At 39.5% G+C, this 22,671-nt stretch overlaps 1 protein-coding gene across 1 annotated transcript in view; it reads right to left on the bottom strand.

The window, feature by feature from the left end:
* LOC137295711 (E3 ubiquitin-protein ligase PDZRN3-like) overlaps positions 1 to 22,671 on the bottom strand; it is a 425,331-nt gene that overhangs the window by 380,859 nt on the left and 21,801 nt on the right. Inside the window, exon 2 of the mRNA XM_067827228.1 lies at positions 17,653 to 17,740. Within this exon, the coding sequence (XP_067683329.1) occupies positions 17,653 to 17,708 (56 nt within the window). The 5' untranslated portion in view covers positions 17,709 to 17,740. The remainder of the gene's footprint in view (positions 1 to 17,652; positions 17,741 to 22,671) is intronic.

Genomic DNA, 22,671 nt, shown 5'->3' with positions numbered 1-22,671 from the left:
TCCACTGAAAGTGACCCTTTCGATCAACAATGAAAAATATCGATAAAACAGGCGAATGTACTAAAACACGTAAACACAATGGAATGTGCTATATTTGTTTCTAAATCTCTGAGGGTATGAATATGATATACATAAATGATGACAAAACAAATCTTGTTAAATTTCAGCACAATGGCAGCACCTGGTCTCAACATTACGTGACTGGAATTATTTCCGTCTGTCTGAAAGAGGAGACAATTACAAGATCATAATATTTGCATGAGATAATACCCCAGACTGACCCGTGCTTCTAACACAATGAACTTCTCCTATAAAGCCAATTAGCAGTTCTTTTATTCCTGCCTCGTCCTGTTCCAACATCCTGACCGGCGTCTTCGGGAACGTGGTCAAGTGGGCATCGCTGCAGTGGACACCAATGCTGTGGCGTCTAACACGATTAGGGGTCAAACCACCATCGGTATTTCGCTCGTGCGGCACGTGCAGTTCGGACGCAAGGGCACTAATGCACTACTTTTGAAACCAGCAGTCCGACAGCGTTTTATCAATTGGAATTAGATTTGTCGCATCCTCCACACCCTGAGTGGACAGCAGACTAAATAATCACGACCTTTTTATCACATGGCTGTCCTGCCTTCACGGTTCATTGTCCCTCCTTTCAGGAGGCACATGTTTAATTCCTTCTCTCTCTCAGACCTTTACATTTTGGTAAATGCAACATTGTCTCTTCGGGTAAGAGTGACGATTACAATTAGTGACATTAGGAGTGCAGCTACTGGCATTACTCAGATGGAATTGACAACTGTTTCTAGACGAGATCTTCCCTCTGGGGACAATTGGTTTGGAGACATGCCGATAATATAATTAAACGTGTAGGAATGTGGTGGAACGAACATTATAAACACGCGTCCGTGAGATCAAATTGTAACGCACCCAAACCCATCCATTGTCTCATTGTTTTAATTTACAGCCTTTAAAGCTGAAATATTTGAACTGCAACAAATATGGTCCACAAAATTACGATTTTGATTTCGGTATCAGTTTACAGTATTTAATTCAATATTTGCGTTCATTTTAGCCCATATTTCACATTCACAGAAGCCTCCACAACCCAAATAACACGTTTAAAGATGTTGAAAGGAAAATATTATTGTTGCATGCTGGAACCCTGGACAGGGGACGCGACGGTAATGCTGTAATTATCCATTGACCTGCGAACCGTGACGTCATTGCCATTGTCCACACATGGTTCTTGGAACTGGGTCAAATTCCTGTAAAGTTCGAATTTAAAATTCTCATTTCGATGCTGTTAAACTCACATTGCAAATTGTACCACACCCAACCTTAACCAATACATTTAGCTACACGAAAGTCATGTTTCGTGGCAGAGGACCTGTTATCGATCTCACAAGAGACAAAGAAAAAATCCCGATTTCTCGAATGAAGACGACTGTGGCATATTGGCTGAGAATTGTGATGATTAGAGACAATTGATCGTGTGGGCAGGGTAGATATTTCTTGGTTGGGGAGGGCCTTTACGATTTTCACTCTGAAAGAAAGATCCGAAGGATTTCATTTCTGCTATATAAAACAAACTACATAATCACGTGACAAATATGAAATAAAATGTATCATATATTTAAACCAACTATACGTAAATTAAATACTTAAAATTTTACAGTGTGTAAATGTTGTTTTTTTTTTTTGGGGGGGGGGGTTGGTCAGCGAATCGTGAATAAATGTTCAATGAAGATTTTGACAAAAGTGAGTGAGTGAGTTGAATTTTACGTCGCACTTAGCAATATTCCAGCTATATGGCGACGGTCTGTAAATAATCGAGTCTGGACCAGACAATCCAGTGATCAACAACATGAGCATCGATCTGCACGATTGGGAACCAATGACATGTGTCAACCAAGTCAGCTAGTCTGACCACCCGATCCCGTTAGTCGCCTCTAACGACAAGCATAGTCACCTTTCATGGCAAGCATGGGTTGGTGAAGGCCTATTCTACCCCAGACCTTCACGGGTTTTTTGACAAAAGACGTAAAACAACTGTTCCAAGAAACACAGCACACTTTAACTTAAATATGTAATTTGTAATCGTATAACTGAAATGTTTCATTGTTCTAAAGCAGCATTTTAGATGTTTCAATGTTTCTTAACCCTAAGACGCTGATGGCAAAGCCGTGTGTCTTCAGAAACACATTTCCTTATAGCTCCGTAGTAGGAAACAGTACTCCGATCACATATCAATCATGTTTGCTAATGTATAAACCAAGATATTGCTCAGTAATTATCCCGAAAACACTAAAAGCAATTGCAGAAGATCAAAGCGTGTTGGTGACAAACGTTCTGTGTGGAACCCTGCCATTTTCTAATGGACAGCCGACATGAGGAGATTTGCACATGGATTGAGGCCGCATGTCCGATTGTTTCAATATGAGTCCGGTCCAGTCGCCCCAGGCTTTCTTGTCACCTTGCTGCTATTAATTGAAAATGCGAGATCTTGTTTCGGTTCATGACCTCTCTGACTCACTGCCTGACCATCAAGTGGACACGGGTTGGTCTTGGGGCCCGTATGCCAGTGGACAATATCACCGCAGGGTCTCCTGACTTGGTGTTGCACGTTGATGTGAATAGGTTTTCATGGTGGATTAAGTCATTTTCAGGTCGGATGAATAAGCACAATATCAGGAATTATTGAGATTTGTAAATTGCATTTTATTGCTATCTTTACTTTGAAGAGGTGACGGGGACCATTATACGGATTTGTGTTTGACAGTACTGTGATTATTTGTTGCTCCCTTAGTGGAAACATGTGACCAATCAATATACATAGCAACTGAGATAATATCTTTGTTGTTTAACGGATCACTCCGCAATATTCCAGTTATGTGACAGTGACCTGTAAATTATCGAGTTTGAATCAGAAAATCCAGTGATCACCGTAAATTGCATTATTGGGATACGATGACATGCGTGAACCCAGTCAGCGAGCCTAACCACCCGATCCCGTTAATTGCCTTTCTGACATTCGTGATTTCTTGAAGACCAATTCAACCCGGGTATTCACGGTGTCGGATAATAGAAGTGACTTTACGTATGACAAGTTTAAAATCAACGCATAAAAATACAAAGTGTTGTCCATAAAAGAAAAATATGGTTCGTTACATTGGTTAATTCAATTGTATGGCCTTTTGAAAAGCTAAGTTTTCTAAAATTAACAGAAAGTATGTCCATATCTCCATATAAAATACTTCATTAATGGGGTAAGATAATATGCACGGTCATATGCGATGTTTCCTCTTTGCAGTTCTACCTTAAAATATACTTACATACATTTTATTCAACGATACTTGTTCTTATTTGGTCAGTGTATATAATGAAATAGGTAACTGACGTTCAAGGGTAAGTATAAGAGATTATACTCGCGCTTCAGCCTGAAACCAGCCATGCCTTCTGTAAGTGGGTGAATATACTTTTACGGCGCCATTCCAGCAATGGCAATGGATGGTACTAAAATGGGATTGGGGTGGGATTAAGATGTGACAAGAATCCACTCTGCTACCCCACCTTTCTAGAATGCTGTACATACCAATGACCAGATAATAGAGGAGAAAATCTTCATATCAAGGTTTCAGAACGTACATTGTCAAGTAACAAAGAAAACAGTTTAAGAAAAACATGATATATACTACTCTAAAGTTAAAGCACGCCCTGTTCTTTAATACAGGTTATCTGGTTATTTGAAATATCGGGTGATCTTCAACTTTATTTGAGCATATGTTCCCTAAGCTTGTTATATGCAGGTAAGTAGTCTAGTAGTTAAAACGTTCGATCGTCACGCTGAACACCGTTCGATTCCCCACATGGTTAGACAATGTGAAACCAATATTTTGTGTGTACCATGGCGTGACATTGCTGGAATATTGCAAAAGGTGGCGTAAAAATAAACTCATTCACTCATTCATATATGCATTATTGCTTGACACGTTTCAATCCAACTCGACTGGTTCTTTTCATTGTAAAGATGTGCGTGCATACTACAAAGAGTACATGAGTTAAAAAATGTCCATAGATACATTTTTGCATACTGACAGTTGGCAAAGACAAAGACGAAGCCGTCCATTTGAAAATTGAAATATAATATTAAAAATGAACATTCAATTTGACAATGATGAGACGAGTCCCATGTGTGAAAGTGTGGATTTCATTGATGACCCTTCTGAACTGAAGACAAAAGAGAGAAGAAAAGCCATTATAGTCTTGCGAGGGCCAGTACTAAACTAGCCTCTTGTCATAGTAGCTGATACAATCAATCAATAGGACATGTGGTGACAGCGCCATTTACATTTGGGACCTTCGTGATTTTTAATTGTTTCCCAAAACAATACATCACCATCGGTCTTTCAGAAACACCATGGATGTGCGTACCCATTGTTTGACCAATAATACTTGAAACAGTATCAGCATGACTCAACATAATGTAACAGTTCACACGATAGGGCCAACACGGACTATTTTATCTGTGACTGTAATACGATTTGACTTAATCGACTAATTTAGATAGGATTGATACAAGGAAGGCTTCTCCGAGCCTTGCTATTCGCAAGTGCTTAGTTCCGCGTAACAGGACAACGTAGTTCCAATCTTATCTGTCAGAAAGAAATCTGATGGACAATAGGTATTGTCATCATAAACAAGCGATCACAGGCTTGTGTCAGATTAGATTCCACGTCATGCACGTGTTTCAGTCAGTGTGAAATACACTAAGCGCGATTTGTGAGGCACTTTAGGGTACTGATACAACGTGTCTTAGTATGTCAATCACTTAATGCACGTGCGGGTGACAGGTCATGTGACCTGGTGACCACCTGGTCGTCTTTTGTCTTGTTTAGGTCAGTTTGTATCATTAGACAGTGTGAATGTTTGAGTGACTATTTGCATAAGAACAGTGATTGATGGCGTTAGTTTGGCTACTAAGATAATAATTTCTTAATCGATTGTTTGTTATTCTCTTGGCGATTCGCTGATGAATAGTTATTGCTGTTTCGGGGGTAAAGGGGAATTATGAATATCTTCCGATGATTTAGTGTAAATTAATGTATTGTTTGAAAAATACGAAACATGAGTTGTTAATTACATGTCACTTATTCACCGTGTTTTAATTGCAAAGTGATGGTTTGTCAAATACATGTCGTCGTGTGCGTGTTCTAATTATGTCAGCTGACTTGTATATGATCCAAAAGGAACATAACCATTGGAACAAAGGCACGAAACAAAACGGATGCTTTGAGATGCTTTTGTACAAATCGTTAGGCTGAAAACACATAAAATATGAATGCCTCTTAAAGTTTGTAAATTCCATTATTTGTGAAGTACACGGGGAAGATGCAGATGGTTTGGTACCTATGGTTTGTACGATTCTGATTTGGGAATTCGTGTTGAGTAGATGTGTGAAGGTTGGGAACAATAAATGAACCAGGTGTGGTGTTGTGATACATTTACATCAAGACCATGATATTATAAGACAGAATAGTTAATGTTGTTGTAACAACCAGCAGCGTTTGATTAACGTGGGATCTATTTGACCTCAAATCTTAAAATGACATAAAAATACCTGCAGCTGTATTATTTCCGAACACATAATTCAATCTGAAATAATTTTACAGACAAATATGCCGGCGTCCAATTATCGATGTGATAAAATGTGTATGTTTTTAAAGTGTATCGCCTTCTGTTTAAACCTCAGTCAACATTACAAAATACATGTGGAAAGTACTTGCAGTACACAGTCCTATACTATGAACATGCTACAGTATTTCTGTCACATAAGACCAAATTATTGGCAATGAGTTTCCACATGTTCTTTCTTAATTTACTTAACAGAAAAGACTTAGAATCTTTTATTTACATGGGGCACACGTTTGAACGGCGTTGATAATATATGTTTAATTGAAACGCCAGTGTAAAATTACTGCAGTGCAGGGCTGAAGATAGGAATTTGGAGAAATAGCCACAGGGATGAATTATACTCTAACAATATCACATTAAAAGCTTAACAGAGAGCAGGAAGAGAAAAAAGAAATGTCAACATATTCAGGGAGTCGGTGACCACTAATCTGTAATCTCGTAGCCGCGAGACTTCTATTGTGCACTTCCGGAGTCCGGTCACGTGGACTACACGTTACTATTAATAAATGGAATATGCTTAATGCACGAGACGTTATTGTTTTAAATGTTACCTAGCGGGCTTTGGACCACGCCCTACGTCACGCCACGTGCTTCTCACGCGACAAATGGCGTTTGGTGATGACAGATCACTGTTTGTAGAATTTTTCAAATAATTACATCGTTAGGAAAGTTTTGTTAATACCATAGTCTGCACATGGTGTTGTTTACTCTGGTTGAATTGATCAGAACAGATACCCGGAACCAGTCGGTATTTGATTACAACTTTACGTCCATGGCTTCTTTGGGCGATCGATTTCGTTTTTCAAGGATTTGAATAGTAGGACTTTTTTTAATCAATTACTAATGTTACCCCGAACAATATAGTATGATGCTGCCATTACAATTGTTAGAGATTTCAATGACAGTAAAAAACCCTCATGATTACCCAGTGCTTGTAAAGACTCGTAGGATGGTCTTTTTAGCTTTTCATAATCGTAATGTATGGGGCCTTGGATTTCCTCTTCTCAGAAAAAGAAGACTATTGATAGAATTTTATACTTGCTCATGACTCTACAGTGAAGGGTTGTTTGAATCAATCCCGTGTAATTTGACTTCCCCCCGCTGGGAATCTCTTAATTCATTGTAACCAGCTTTAACAAAATTTGGTTTGAACAGGCTTTGGTTTTTACGGTCTTTGAAACGGTCTGAAAGTCTTGCCGTCACTTGAGTAAAATTCACACTGATAACGTTTTCTTGTTCTCTCGCATCATGTTGTGGCTGTTTTAAACAGCCAAGTTAAACAAGTTGCAACAATACATGAACACACTGAAAAGACATATTGCAAACAATTTATATGTGACCGGATTGTTAGTTCCGGTTGAAATGGGATCCTTAACATTTGAAAATGTAAACGAAAAGTATTTATACAATTAACTTCCTGTTTGGAGGTTGCTTTAGACCGCCGATGTGTATATTTTGCAATTAATATATATGCAACGAATGTAGATAATGTAGAAAGTAGACACTTATATTTTGATAACAAAACAAAGTAGAACAAGCACGCAAATGTTAGCAAAACGTCACTAAGCTGGAAAGAGTTCATTAATTAATTTAAAACGACAGGAAGAGATCTTCAGCATATCACCATGACAATCATTTATTTGTATTGTTTTAGTCACAGTCAAACATAAATGTAAACGTTCTTTCGTCTGGCAGAAATTAATGCTAACGATGGTGGGATGTGTGTCAGGGTTCGTTCATAAGGTATGATACACACAGCAATCAAGTGGTTGTAAATTACACAAACACTTTTAGTAAAATGTACTAACAACCACATTTTTAATGTTAATAACTACGAAACGTTTAATATTATTTAATATTAAATATATGAAGGGAATAATTTCAGACCAGACACAAACCACTCTGTGACAAATCAATGCAGCAAGTCACCGCAATGAGCAAGAAAGCAAACTGAAACAAAACATATCAAGTGTTATGACCAGTAAGAACACTATCCTGATTCAACAGGGAAAACGTTTAAACATCACATTATTAAATGCCATTGCTCTATGAACGCAGTATGTTGATTTCTGCAATTGGTTAAAAGGTCTAGATTACTCCAACAAAGCCACGTAATCCCAAAGCTGAGTGGCAGGAGGGTGTTCTCCAGCTCATCCAGAACAAGAGGAGCATGCATGACGCAGGTGGATGGGGATTCGATGAGTGATACAGGCATCGATCCAGCTCTATGAATCGCCAAATTAGTTAACTTGATTTGTGTTTGTATTGCTCCTAATCACTCGGAACCGAACGTGCCGTGTAAGGTATACGGCAAATACGACCAACCATTGCTGTTATCCGGTTGGTGCGCAAAATGGAAGCATATTGGCTCAGTCAACGAAACGTTGCTTTTGACTCAGCAATTTGTCGACTTTGCTTGGGGATGTCAATTCTATTATCTAACAATGACATTAGTGACTCAGTCGTGTACATTAGTAGCGCTTGTACCGTAAATGATGCTCACGTGATGGAACTTCATTTTGCCCTTTTCCATCGGACTTCGATTAACTTCAGAGGCCGTTCAGCGCAATGTCTCAAGAGCAGATCTTCCCTCTTCACTTTCGGACAGATTTTTAATTAAAATTTTTAACGCTAACACCTACCCAAGTTGCGGTTGTTTTTGTCAAATTCTGTAAAATCAGTGGAATGTTATTCTGTAAAACCAATGGAATGTTATCTTTATAGGAGGATAAAGTGCAGAAAAGGTGTTTGAAAATGTATGCAGTTACCTCGCTTTAAGCAAAATTCAAATAATATCATGAAAATGTATGCAAGGGGATGGAACTCGTTTCTTCCGGGTAACGAGCGAATGGTTTACCATTAGGCAAACGAGAATGTACGGTTTGGTTCCGACGTTCAAATAAACAACTGACTCAACATATGGCTTCAAGCTCGTAGATGAAGGCGCAGCCATAACATTGGAATAAATATTACATTCTTGCATTCCCATACTGTTTAGCATGCCTTTTGATAAAGTTTGCTGAAGTAAGTTTTCCCCCCAACCCCGATCCTATTTTAATAGTCCGTATATAGGAGATACTACGGTAATTTGAAATGGGTGACTCAATCCTGATAGCATTTAATCCTTGAACAAATGATCATCAAGTTGTCTGCCCTTGAGATGAAGGTAAATACCCATGGCGACAGGGGGCGCTGCTTAAACCAGCCATCATCCTTAATCAAATAAGATGTGGAGAAAGTTAATGCTGTGAAACCGTCCATCGTCCACTCCTGACCACTTTACTGGTCATTTCTGGTGCATCACCACCACTCAAAGGAAACATCAAAGAGACGCCACTATCTCTGTATTTGAGATTCATTACTTTGTGCAGTGATTTACACTGCGCCCCATTAAGTGAAATTGGCATCAAACATTAAAAGGATTGCTGGATAATAAAATTATATTTTACCGATATTTACATCTTTACACACCCGTATTAGGCAACCTTTATTCTGCTCCAATGTAATATTTACGAGAGTGACACTGTCACATATTTGAATAAGTCCGTCTGTTTGAAGAGTGTATTCAATAGAGCAGATTACAAACTAATTCTATTTGTTATTCACTAGAAATTTGATAGACTGACAGATGTTCACGATGGTGGAAGATCCCTTCTTACACATGCTGACATTGACAGAAACGAGACCAGAAAAACCAACACCTTTGTTGAAAATAACCCTGGTGGAAGATCCCTTCTTACACATGCTTACATTGACAGAAACGAGACCAGAAAAACCAACACCTTTGTTAAAAAAAACCCTGGTGGAAGATCCCTTCTTGTTCCTTGAAACACTTTTAGGAACGTGCAACTACATAATAAACCGCTTGCAAAAGTAATGATTACTTCATGTCGTCATAATTCTAACATTATATTAACCATAATATACAACTTACTAGCAACCTGCTTAGAACGAACTCACCGCTATATTCCTTACAACAGTTAATTTGTCATGTCGTAACCACAAAATTATTTTACATTCTTTTACAAAGGGGACTAGAAGTGTCCTGAATAACTGCATAGCATGTCTTCATTTCAGTCTGAAGGGGATCTTAAATATTTTGCAACAGGACCATGCAAACACAAAACTGATACCAAGTGACGATTTTAACTCTTTTTCAATTTAACAAAAAAACAGAAATAAATATTGCTTCAAAGCTATAATGGCGTCGGTCGCGATCCACTGGAAGAATGTGGAAGTGAGCACGCAGCCATTCCCCAAGTGAAAACTCATCAAGCCTCAAATGTTCCAACGCGATGACGTATCTGGCCTAACAACGTCTCGATAATGCCGACGGAGTCAATGTTTGACTTTTTCTACAGAATTTTAATCAGGGATTTTTTTCTCAAATAAAATTGAAAACGCATTATCACGTCACCTCCTTTAATTGAAGCTGCAACAATATTGCTTTTAAAGTGAAGTGTGGTGGGATTTGTAACTCTCCTGAATGAATAACTTGCTACGCGTCCAATGTGTGCAAACGGGAAACCAATGATAGCTTGGGTCAGAAACAGACAGACACTTGTTCGCGCTGTGTGGGGCAAGGTCTTGAAATCCACGCGAGAAGGTTTAGGAACATCAAGGAAAATAACGATGTATAGAGACGTGCCACTTGACTTGACTTAATAACATCAATACCTAAAAGGCTAGCAAATTGCGCAAAAATGACATAATCTCACCAATTTATTGCCCAAATGGGAATGTATGACTCAGCTATGGGCTATAGTTTGCCACAAGTGTGCTCAAGAGTCTGGGGGAATGTGTGCGGAGTCCTCAACGTCAATCATCTTGTAAGTGCTGAAGGTGCTTCTGGGCGAAATTCCATATCACGGAGTATTTAAGAATGAAATAAATATTTATACCGAAGAAAAACTATAAATTTGTCGTTAAAGATGTAATTTAGTCATCGATACTTGAAACAAAGTGATTGAAGTTTCGGAAAACTGCACCGCTCATGATGACGAAACCATCTTTTACTTGAACTCAGACTTTGTCCCATGGACTCAAGTGCTGGATGTAACACATATTTGCATTCTCGTTAGAAGTGAAATTGTAACATGTCTGTGCTGAGGAAGTCTTTTTAACTTGTTTTCTGACTAACTCCAACCCGAACGCCCTCCGTTGCAGTCCATCATCCCAAACAGTTTCCGCTTCCGGCGGTGTACCATGAAATGGTTACCCATAATATATGTTCCAACTGGACGCCCAATGTCGAGAAAGGATTTGCCTGTTTGTCTTTGATTGATTTCTCTACTTTAAGCATTATTAATCACAGTGTCAAAGTGTCAGCTTGGTATGGGAAGACTGAACGTCCAGCGAGTCCTTTGGGTCATCAAATACGGGGTAATCCGTGCCACACTTCTTGTTTCAAAACTGACCAGTGAAGATCGAGATAGACTGGATCTTCAGCAACCCTTGTTTGTCTTAAAATGCGACTAATGGGGCCGGGTAGTCAGACTCGATGACTTGGTTGACACGTGTCATTTGGGTAGATCGATGCTCATACTGTTGATCACCGAATTGTCTAATCCAGACTCTTATATCTACAGAGAGCGGCGAGTGCGGCAGTCAAACAAACAGTGTTTCAAAACTATTTGAGTTGAAATACTAAGGTCAACGGCCTTATGAATAATTTCTTATTCAACGCCTACGAAAATACGCTGTTCCAATTTCAACAATGATATTGCCATCATTAAAAAGTCAACGTATTCCTGGATTACTATGACACGAGAGAGTAAATAAATCGCCTGTTAAAAGTATACACTGTTACAGTGCTTACGGGTGGTCTGTGATTGATATTAAGGCTGGGTGCAGTTTTGCCATGGAGAGATTGAGTTGGGTTGAACGCTGCTTAGAACAGAGTCACGTCACCCCTTCTCTGGTAAATGTGGAACGAATACCCGAAATAATGAGTGAGTGAGTGAGTTTAGTTTTACGTCGCACTTAGCAATATTCCAGCTATATGGCGACGGTCTGTAAATAATGGAGTCTGGACCAGACAATCCAGTGATCAACAACATGAGCATCGATCTGCGCAATGGGGAACCGATGACGTGTGTCAACCAAGTCAGCTAGTCTGACCACCCGATCCCAAAATAATGAAGGTTCCATATGTTTACAACTTCAGTAAAACCGAAAAACATCCTGTTATGCTGAGAAACTGTTGAAAGTGTCTAGCAACGAAATCGCCAATTCTATTGTGTCGCGATAATTTGTTCAGTAAGGGACATCGTATGCCCTGTAGTCTTATGAGTTAAGCAGATTTGCCTCCCTTAGACATAACAGAATCGTCAGAATGTGGGTTCGAATCAGGGATTACCCAGATTACATTTCAAGCTTTGTCAGGGGTATATTAATTTATTCTGAGATTGCATCACGCCCTGACATAACCGATATACTGGTTTAACAAAACCCGATCACTCCATCACACACGGTCATCTGTCTTGTATCAACAAGGTGACTTTATATTTGCACAGATTTCCCTTGTTTGTGCCGGGAAATTGTTTTGTTGCTTCTAGTTACTAAACACGAAAACCAGAGATACAGGAGGTTTGTTCTCAGAACATTAATGAAAAATTCCGGCTAGTGGACCTAACTTAACAATGACTTCAGCTGAAGGTGCATCGGATCATCTTACATTAAGTTCCCATTTTTCAATCCAATATTTTTAGACATCCCACGGAGACATCGTGCAGATTGATGCCGATAGTATGTCTAACACGAACAATATCTGGGACTACATGTAAAATACAGACTCGACAACTGTTATTAGGTCTCATATTCGGAACTGAAGATATATCTATGGTCTCAGTCAGCGATTTAATCCACCATGCCACCACTCAACCATCGCGCCAATGGGTATTCAATAAAATGGATATTGGCGCTATAAGCGTTTTCACAAGTTTGAACGGTCTATTTTGGAAATTAGAAAGACTGTTACTATCAAGGAGTCGGGGCACTGGTGTGGCTCAACAATCAAATAGGTTTAGGGGCTACACATCCAATAATTTAACAATGACTAACTTTGTCAGACATGGGTTTGTGGAATGGTGGCCTTAAAGCTGAGAATACAGAAGTGCTCCATTGTATCTAACTTCCAGATCTTAAGAAATGAGATGTTATTGAAGTAATTAATGCTGATTGGCTATATTATCTCGGAAACAATGCCAATGAAGGAGGGATGTCGATCACATAGGATATATCGAGTTTAGGAAGGTTTTCTTGACATGCCAGACAGGGGCGCTTCTATGGCATGTTAAACCGCCACGTGCTCCACGCAGACGAAAACACGACACATGTCACGAGGTCCTCGCCTTGCACGTGCAGTTTTCGCCCCTTCTACTTGTCACAATTGCTGCCACGCGTCCAAGGAACACATGCTAAGAGCGCCCGTCTCTCTTGCCCTCGTCCTCATAACTCTTCACCCCCTGTGGCATTGTCCAAATCCGCACGAAATAGTTCCCCAGTCTCTACCGAATAAGGATGTTGAGAGTTTATCTTTAAGCAGCTCCCATTTGCACGTGCGTTGTCAGATTTAAAGGGCATTAATCTCATCTCCGACAAGAGTCCATTTAAATCGTCTGCGTCTTTTGTTTGATTTGGGAAATTAGGATTTCGAGGATGAGAATTTTATCAGGTGTTAATCTATATTTGATATGGTGACATTCTACTAGCTGGGATTTAAGTCTCTTACTATGGGGTCATTTCGATCAAGTGTCACTTGACACGAAATCACTGTGACTGTGTCATAACTTGTTCACATCTCTTTCTCTTGTGGGTGACAGTTTGGCGACGGTGCCCACTGATCAGAGGCATCGTAGAGTCAGTTCTGTAATGTCTTGGAATTTAGTTTTCATAGTTTGATTAAAATGTGTGGCATAATAATCATGGAAACAGAAAAGCATTACACGCCAAAGTAATAAACAAAGTCAGTGAACCTAACTGCACAATCCCGTTAGGTGCCTCTTATACAAGCATGGCTGTAATCAGGATCTTCACGGGTTGTACAATCCTGGGATATACGTATTGTGATTTTTGCCATTGATACACATTGGGAATAACATTGTGCGTCAAATTTGAAAATATCCTCAACATATGCGCCATGAAGCCATTTTTATATAAGCGTAATCGATGCTTTGTGTCTGATCATGAGTATGTCCTTAAGTTCTTTGAAATAACATAGTGCATTATGCCTGATGTTAAACAATGTGGATGAAAAAACTAGGACCTTGAAATATTACTCGACATAGACTGGCCCAGTTATTTCAATATAAATGTACGGGATGAATCATTCATAGATAGAAACATGAAGCACGGCAGTGTTTATATAAATATTACTAGCTGATGTTGGAAAATGAACAAAGTTATACGTTTGGATCCTTCTGTTATTGGGATTATTGAACGGCATCAGAACATCAATACACCTAAAGCTATATTCTTGACCAAACAACGTCTTCCGATTGTGCAGCACCAGCTGTGTTGGTTATACAAGTTGTGTTATTGGTGGCATCGAACACAACATGTTGGGCGAGATATACCAACAAAATGACACCAGTGAGTATTTCCGGACCACCAAGGCTATCAGACAGTGGACCATAATCCTGACGAACTAGAGATTCGAACCAACGATCTTGACGCGACTGAGGGACGCAATATTTAGCACAGGAATTAGGACACCTTAGGACACCAACGCATCATTAATATTGTCACCCTCTAATGAACTGGGTTGAGCATCACTTACTTCAGGTCAGTGGTTCAGTTGAAAGAACATTTTCACATTGGTTCACATGTCAGTGCCATCCTGTGATATATATAGAGAAGACAGTAGGCAGAAAAACGACAGTGGCAGTAGGTTCAGTGGCAGATCATCCAATGGGCGCAGGGCTTCTCCTTGTGGGCGCCCACTAGTCGTGACAATAGCATGTCTCTTGTCTGCACATGTGTGATATTAGGGTAGGTATGAATAGAAGTTTGGGGTAGTACTGAGATACTGTTCAGACTCTCCGCACACACAAAACGCACTCTCAGACACACACCTGCACGTAATACACGTGCACTCGCATACGCTCTCACACACAGTTTTACGCCGCTTTTAGCAATATTACCGCAATATTACGGTGGGGGCGCCAGAAATAGGCCACGTATACACGGATCGAGAATATATCATGTAATTTTTTGTGTTAGGACCTTGAATTCCAACAAACGTAATGAAAAACATTAACTTCAGTTGTAAGCTTACTTTTGTTTCAGTTTATGCTGGGGCGGTGGGGCAGCCTTCTAATGAAAGCGTCCGCTCGTCACGCTGAAGCCCTGGGTTCGATTCCGCACAGTGGTACAGTGTGTGAAGCCCATTACGGGTGTTCCCCTCAGTGATATTGCGAAAAGCGGCGCAAAACTATACTAACTCGCTCAAGTTGCTACAGTTTTCTGTAGTGTGAATAACCAAACAGACAGAGGTACCACAACAGACTTGAAAGTGTCCCTATTTCCCAAGGAACTCGGACAAGGATAATAACAGCAATAAATGTAGCAACAAAACGATATTCTATAACAAATCTTATACAAAGCGTCAATCACACTAAAGATGTACATCATCCTGTTTATAGAGAAATGAACGGCCAAACAGTCCACCAATTCACTCCAGACTAAGTGCTCTGGGATTCACTCGTAAACGAAATAATAGCCATCACGCAAGGTTGTTAGTGAGGTGTCTGCACCAGCACGCCACCATAGACCTTTTGATCTGGAAGGTCATAATGACAAAAAACTGTAGGATATCTAATTCCCGTTATGAAATAATGCTAATGAATGTGGACTAAAGCAATTACATGAAACAATCAATTCACATTGAATTACAATCAATTCTGACATTGGGCAACACGTAACTGTTATCAAAACTACGCCTTATTAGATTGAAATACTAAAATGAAATTTCGGTATTTTTCTAAACCCACCGAAGACTTGGACGGCATTCGCTCGACCCAGACAACTCTATTACGATATGGAAAAAGCTTCGTTGTTTTATTTGAACAATGCAAATTAAGAATGAGACAATAAGTTTGCGGCAAATCAGTCTAGGCAGAAAGGGTGGCAGATCTTTCCTCCCTCTCCTGGGAGATATCGGTTGTCTCCCTTTTTCAAAGGGGTCAGACAAGGTGAGATATTGCTCTTTCGTTTCTTTGATGTTTTTTCGACGCGGATGAAGAACGTGAAATATAATGCTTTCTAAATCAGTGGCTATTGTTCTCGGATGCCCTTCTTTGCCTTCGACTACTGATCATCATAAAATGGCGTTAAATGTTTATTGCAGTTTGATCGCCTTTAAATTTGCTCGGACAATAAAGACGTAAAATACATGACATAATTTTGGTGGAAAAGATTCATAAATTGATAAAAGGAGTCCTATTGCATACGCTAAACGCGTGCACTGGCGCTACACAGGGTCATAATTCATGTATATAGCGTTTTGAGCTCCTGCCTGTTGTCTGCCGGGATATTCTGGTTATCTTAAATGTCTGGATTTAATTTAGATTTTAAACATCAAACTTTCAAATTTTAAGCTGAGTAGAATGCACGAGACAGAACCAACCCGAAATGTCCTTTGTTGTGAAATAAACAGAGCAACAAATCATTCGGCTGCAATCAGGTTAAGAAGTACTTTCGAGTTAAGAAGGGTATAATCACAATGAAAGTTCTTGTTTAGAAGGTTTGGGATGACACATAGTTTATTGCCTAACATCTGTTCAGTGTTATTTCACATGAAGTGTTGCATGACATTTTAATTCTTTTACAGCATACGTGCTATTTAAGATACGGGCAGGATGATTCAGAGGTAGTGTTGAGACTCATGTGTTAACAAGCACACATAAGATGAATCCTTTCAGTGAATCTCCCGGAAGTGGAAATAACGGAACATTGGTCAAGCCTCGTCCAAAACTCTCAAACTCCTTCTGTCACCGCCAAAGGCCAGTTATGACCACTTCCGGCCACTCGTGTTGTTCCAGGTCCAACCAAAAGCCAAATTTTCTGTCTCATCAAAGATACCGCAGGTGTGCGCAGTAAAAACATAGTCAAGTTATAACATATCCGCCTTTTTTCAAAACTTTCATGGACATTTGCAGTTACCATTTCATCCATTTGCTATTTGGTGTTGAACAAAATGTAATCGTGACTGTCACTTTTGTATACCTTTAGACAGACCAGATACTTTTGACAAAAGTGTGTTTTAAGCATGTTTGTTTCAGAGAAAAGTGTTAGGAACACCTTCTCCAACTTAGAATACGCCCCTTGGTATGTACAGAGGTAATTTAGATTCCCGCAACTGACGATGACAGTGTGCTCAAGAAAGAAGTATGAAAATGGGAGACAGCTTATACAGAATAATATCACAATTTTATACATATCGTTTTGTTGTCTCACTAGTGAACGACTGAACTTGAATTCATTTGTATTTTGACATGATGATAGGTCTGCACTTTGTTTTAACAAAAGTTTGAAGTCAACTGAAATACCTGCTGATTTAATCAGGGGAGTTTTTACCAAAGCAGTTACAATCTGTGTGTTTTGTTTTTGCCCTCGCACATGTGCTTGTTGTTTCGTATTGTTGTTAAATTCCGGAAATTCAAACTAACTAACTAACTAACTAACTAACTAACTAACTAACTAACTAACTAACTAACTAACTAACTAACTAACTAACTAACTAACTAACTAACTAACTAACATCTCAGTTGAGAGACGATGATATACCTTCTCCAGCTTTGACTTACGATAGTTGTACCGCAGAGATCGATCAATGCTTATATTTCACAGTGCGATCTTGGTTATACGCAATGTAGGTAAGTTCCGATTGCGTGAGGCTAAATTGCAATTAGCGACTTCGACTTCAAACAGTAACATCAATGAAGTTTTGACACTCACCCTGAAATTTCTTGCAAGGAAATGATGACAAAACAGTGACTTTCAGGTGACGTCATCACTTGCTAGATACACAGGAACGTCTCGCTCTCTGTAATTAAATAAGTTGTTAATATATAAATTGTTTTCCTTCCTTACTTCCATATACCTCTCAAAGAAGTCAGACAGACAGATAGATTTTATTCAGTTTTAGGCCTTTGGCCCAAAATACAGAAAGATTTAGGGTTACAAAATATCCCTGCGCATTGAACATATTTGTATGAAGTACAAGAGCGTGACAGAAATATATTATATATTATTTTGCCTTATTTGTTGTGCTTTGTATAAAAAAGATTGAAGTTTTATGGAATATATCATAATGTTGAGACGTAATTATGGAGAAAAAAGAACTTCTCAAAGAAGTTAGTCCTTGTAACGTATTGTGTTCAGTGACTATAAACCGCATTGGACAGTAACGGGAAATATATGTCATGCAAATACAAAACATTGATATAAATCTAATGAATGATTTCTTCCAGAACCATTATTTAGTTACCGGGCAATCACTGTCTCGCTTTCTAAAATGCGCCATGAATTCATTGGCGTGATACAGGAAAACGACGTTAAAAATGCTCCCGTACAGAATCGCGGCCCGGCTAGCGAACACCTGTACCGCTTGACTACCATCGATCACCTGACACGTTACTATACGAGTAAATGTCGACTAACGGGATCGGGTGGTCAGGCTAGCTGACTTTGTTGACACCTATCATCGTATCACAGTTGCGTAGATCGATGCTTGTGCTACTGATCACTGGATTGTCTGGCTTAAACTATTCACAGACCTCCGCCATACAGCTGGATCATTGCTGAGTGCGGCGTAGAATTAAACTCACTCGTAAAGATATGCATCACTTTATGCTGTTCTCCCACATCAGCAGTGACGCCGAGATCTATATCTGGAATGCTGTTTAAACCGGCATTAAGCCACACTTACTCACCCTACCGTATTCCATCATTTGCCTGTGCGGCGTTAATCAAACAACTAAATGCTATTTCGTATTGTTGGTAGATGTAGTCTGAAGGTTCAGACAACTGGTGTTCAAGTTTCCTCATGGGTTTCGATATCTGAATTGATTGTGTCCCCGGATGTACTATAACAATATTGCCACAGGGTAACTAAAAATCAGAGTCATTGGCTCGGGATGAAATTACATTTGATAAAACAGTGGTACATGAGATTGAAACTCAAGCCATTGCTCGAGGTATTGGACAACTTGTTTGCCCCCTTTTTAAAAAGTGGTTCAGTTATATAATACGTTCAGCCTCTTAATGCAGTGTGGGAAGGTTCTACACAATTACCGCGCAGGTGAAATCCACGACCACGTGTAAGACTGTGAAACCGAGATTCGAACCCCTACCAGGTTTCTAGCGAGCCCAAAGGGTATATAAATACAAAGCTGATAGTGATGACTTCAATGACTTGGACACCCGTGCCACCATAAAGATTCGGAAAACGTGTTGCTGATTCGTATGTTTCAGATAAATATTTCACCGATGATTAGTAGCTTATACACAGGAACTCTCCACAGGAACTCTCCACAGCAACAGCAACAACACCATTTACTATTTCAACTTCAGCAACGTCGTCCACCGCTACTTTTTACACTTCACTTACCATGCCGATCCTTTTGTTGCCAGTTCTCAAGCGACATTACGCAATTGTGTTAAGTATGAAAGATAAATTGTTAATTATGTAATGGTGACGAACATTTGTCAAAACGTTTGAGGTCTAATCAATATTCCAGTTAAGGACAAAGAAAAGACGAAAGCGGGGTTCTCTTATTTTGAAAGTTCGTCTCGGGACTAGGTTTCAATTGCAAACTTTGGGTTAAAAGGGCTGTAAATCACTTTAATGTAAAAATTATTTAATCAGCTCACCATTAAGGAAAATTAAGGGTTTATCAAGGGATGGTTAGGGGGTTATAAATTTATCACCAATCCCTATTTTATATTCAGTGCCACCTTAAGAATGTGTGAGGATGATGGCTTTTGCTTTCTTGAAACATTTGCTTAAAACAAGCTGGGTAATGACCCGTGGACAATTTGCCACGGCTGAGAAGTTGATGACCCAGGCTTAGTTTTTGTGACAAAATAATCTCCCCGATGGGCGATACCGAAAGTACTGTCTTGACGAGTTTAACAGTGCGCGCTCCCTGCTCGGAGTCAGATGCTTTTCGTGCGCCATCTTCAGTGCTTCTTTTGTTTTGTTTTGGCGTCTTTTCTCCCCTCATCACCTGTCGGGTCAGTACCAATAGGATAATTACATTGTGAGTTACGGGTCAGTTTTACAGACTTTATGCAAAGTAGGGTCTCTGGTGGTGGTGTTTCAGCGCTAGGAATTCAGCTTTGTTTAACGGACGACATTGTATGACGCGTCACGTCAGTGTGCCTCGGGGACCGTGACTTTGTCCGGATCCTTGAACACGATGTTGAAGAAACAACGAGGATGGCACTTGCTATGATTCATTTGAATCCACAAGATAAGTTCACAAATTATGATTAATACTTATTGAACATGAAAAAAGAATAGTTGTATAATTCATTTATTATATGAAAAATCACTTACGTCATGTGTCTTGAGATGGTTCGGGATGAAAATTATTCAAGGTATGAAAGAATAGTGCATAACACCAACTCCTTTACAGGTAAGGATATTTTCACGTTTATGCCTCTAAAGCAAACACTGCGCACACCCGTAGTGACTGGGTAACCTTCATTCACTAAAATGAATATGATCCATACCGCCCGGAGGACACCCCGCCTCCACTCCATCACCACACATTCAGAGGCACATCTGTCCATACATCCATTCGCGAGCGTTCGATCGCGTTTGGTACGAACATTAAATATGTTTTTGTTCAAGATTTCTACTGTAAAGTTACATATTTACCAACAAACATGTCATCGTCTCCGTGATTAAAACTAAAAATGAAATGAATGTCAATAGACTATCACATATGGAGTATGTATGCGGCTTCAATAAAACGGATCCTCTCACCAATATCATCACTTTTTAATAATAGGATAAACGCTTTAAAATGTTACTGCACTTCGTGATTTACCGATCTATAACTGAAAGCTCCAGTGACGGGACACTATTAAACCACCAAGTCCAACGGTCTCAACTCTGACCTTTGAGTCGTTATCGGAAGAAATGCTATCCCTCCCTCTATGATTTATAACGCATACCCTTTGCTACAAAAACTATAAAACTGTCAGTTATTTTAGACAATAGGGCATAAATTGTGCAGGAGTTATTAAATATCATTGTTTCCAAATCGAAATAGTGATTCAATGACCATGTTCCGTACTTGGGTAACCAGTAGGGACACACGCGTCACTGTTATTTCAATATGCCGGGAAAGGGAGACAACCCTATGTCCCCGAGCTGTCATTTTTTTAGAAAACTCAAGGGAAATCTCATTTTGTTCGGCTAATTCGTAAATTCGAGCGCCGCCCGTGATGACAGCGTCCTTGTCTTAAAAATACATTTATCAGTGTGGTACGTTCCAGCTTTGCAATTAGTTTAAGTAAAGATGGCGCTACCAACCACATTAACTGCCTGAAACCCTACTATCGCGCAAAGACTCCCTGAACCAGTTAAATCCGAACAGATTCGGTGTAAAATGTCGATCGCTTTGGCCTTCTTAACTGGATTACCATTAAGACTGGAATCACGTGCAAAAAAGTTGTATGAGATGGAAAATTTAAGGCAGTGGACTTAATATGTAATATTTGAGTGAGGCAGTTTGTAATTTTCCTAATGTTAACGCATCATAAATCAAATTTCAAATTTCAGTTTTGGAACTTTTGACAAGTTTGAAAAGTCGTGTACTAATGCGGTTAGAAGGTGACTAGCGTCAACCTACAGTTCTTTGTGATTACTTGTGAAACATCACGCTGAAGTTCAACCAAGTCTGCAAAATATGGAAGTTTCACATGAAGGCTGTTGTGTTCGGACTTTCAGCGAATGTATTAATATTACTGTACATAGTTTCATAGTACTACTGTTTCTTGTCATTTGAGTTTATAGTCGTTACGGCAAAACGGTCCGAGTAAGAATAAGCCAAGACGAACCCATTCTTATTGTAAGTGTTGCGTGGCCGCTTCGGCTGTTCTGACTTTGTGTTGCGTTCCATCTAAGTTCTATGTTCATTACGTCAATCACAGGGTTGCAATGTCGTGACTGTTATGTACAGACTGTCGCCATATAGCGGGAATATTGAGTGAGTCAATACCACAAGCTGCCATTCCTTCTTAACCATTAACTCAGCTCAGTGTATAACACACCATACTCTGCAATGTGTTATGGTCTATTTTGTGTCGGTGTGGCATCGAACTTTGTTCCATTAATCAAGTGGCACCTAGTCTGACAACGATAACCTTTCACTGTGCTGTATGATTTATTATAAAACAATGTGCATCAGTTTGTTTTATTCAGGTGAAACAACATCAGCATATTGGCTTCGATAATCTGCAGTCTGTATCTTATGTTTTGGTCAATTAGTGAAAAGCTGTTCAGAAGTGCAAGTTATAAAACTCGGACAAACTCGCGGTACATTGTGAGTTAGTGAGTGAATGAGTGAATGAGTTAGCATGCGGTATTTGCAATATTCCAGACCAAAATACGCCATGGAGAGCAGTTACTGGGCTTAAAAGCTTACCCAACACCTCTTTTCATATTAATGTGCAAATAGTAACGTTCACGTCTTTGTCCGAAAACGTTTCACGTTCTTCCACGTTCCACGTTCTTGCACAGTGGGTAGTGTAAAACCGTCTTAAACTATAGAGAATTCCCGTCCCCCTCCTCTGCCTCCAAACTGATAATGAAAGAAATAAACATGTGCATAACATCAACGCCATCAAAACAAATCAAATCACCGCCATGGTTTAACACGTTTGAAGGTCAAGGACAGCGTGCCTTCCTGACGTTGTACAGCGCTGGTCCACAAAAAGTGACAAATCCCGGAGAACAATGCC

The sequence above is a fragment of the Haliotis asinina genome, chromosome 9, assembly GCF_037392515.1.
Source record: "Haliotis asinina isolate JCU_RB_2024 chromosome 9, JCU_Hal_asi_v2, whole genome shotgun sequence".
Taxonomy (NCBI): domain Eukaryota; kingdom Metazoa; phylum Mollusca; class Gastropoda; order Lepetellida; family Haliotidae; genus Haliotis; species Haliotis asinina.
This window is presented reverse-complemented; position numbering and strand designations above follow the sequence as displayed.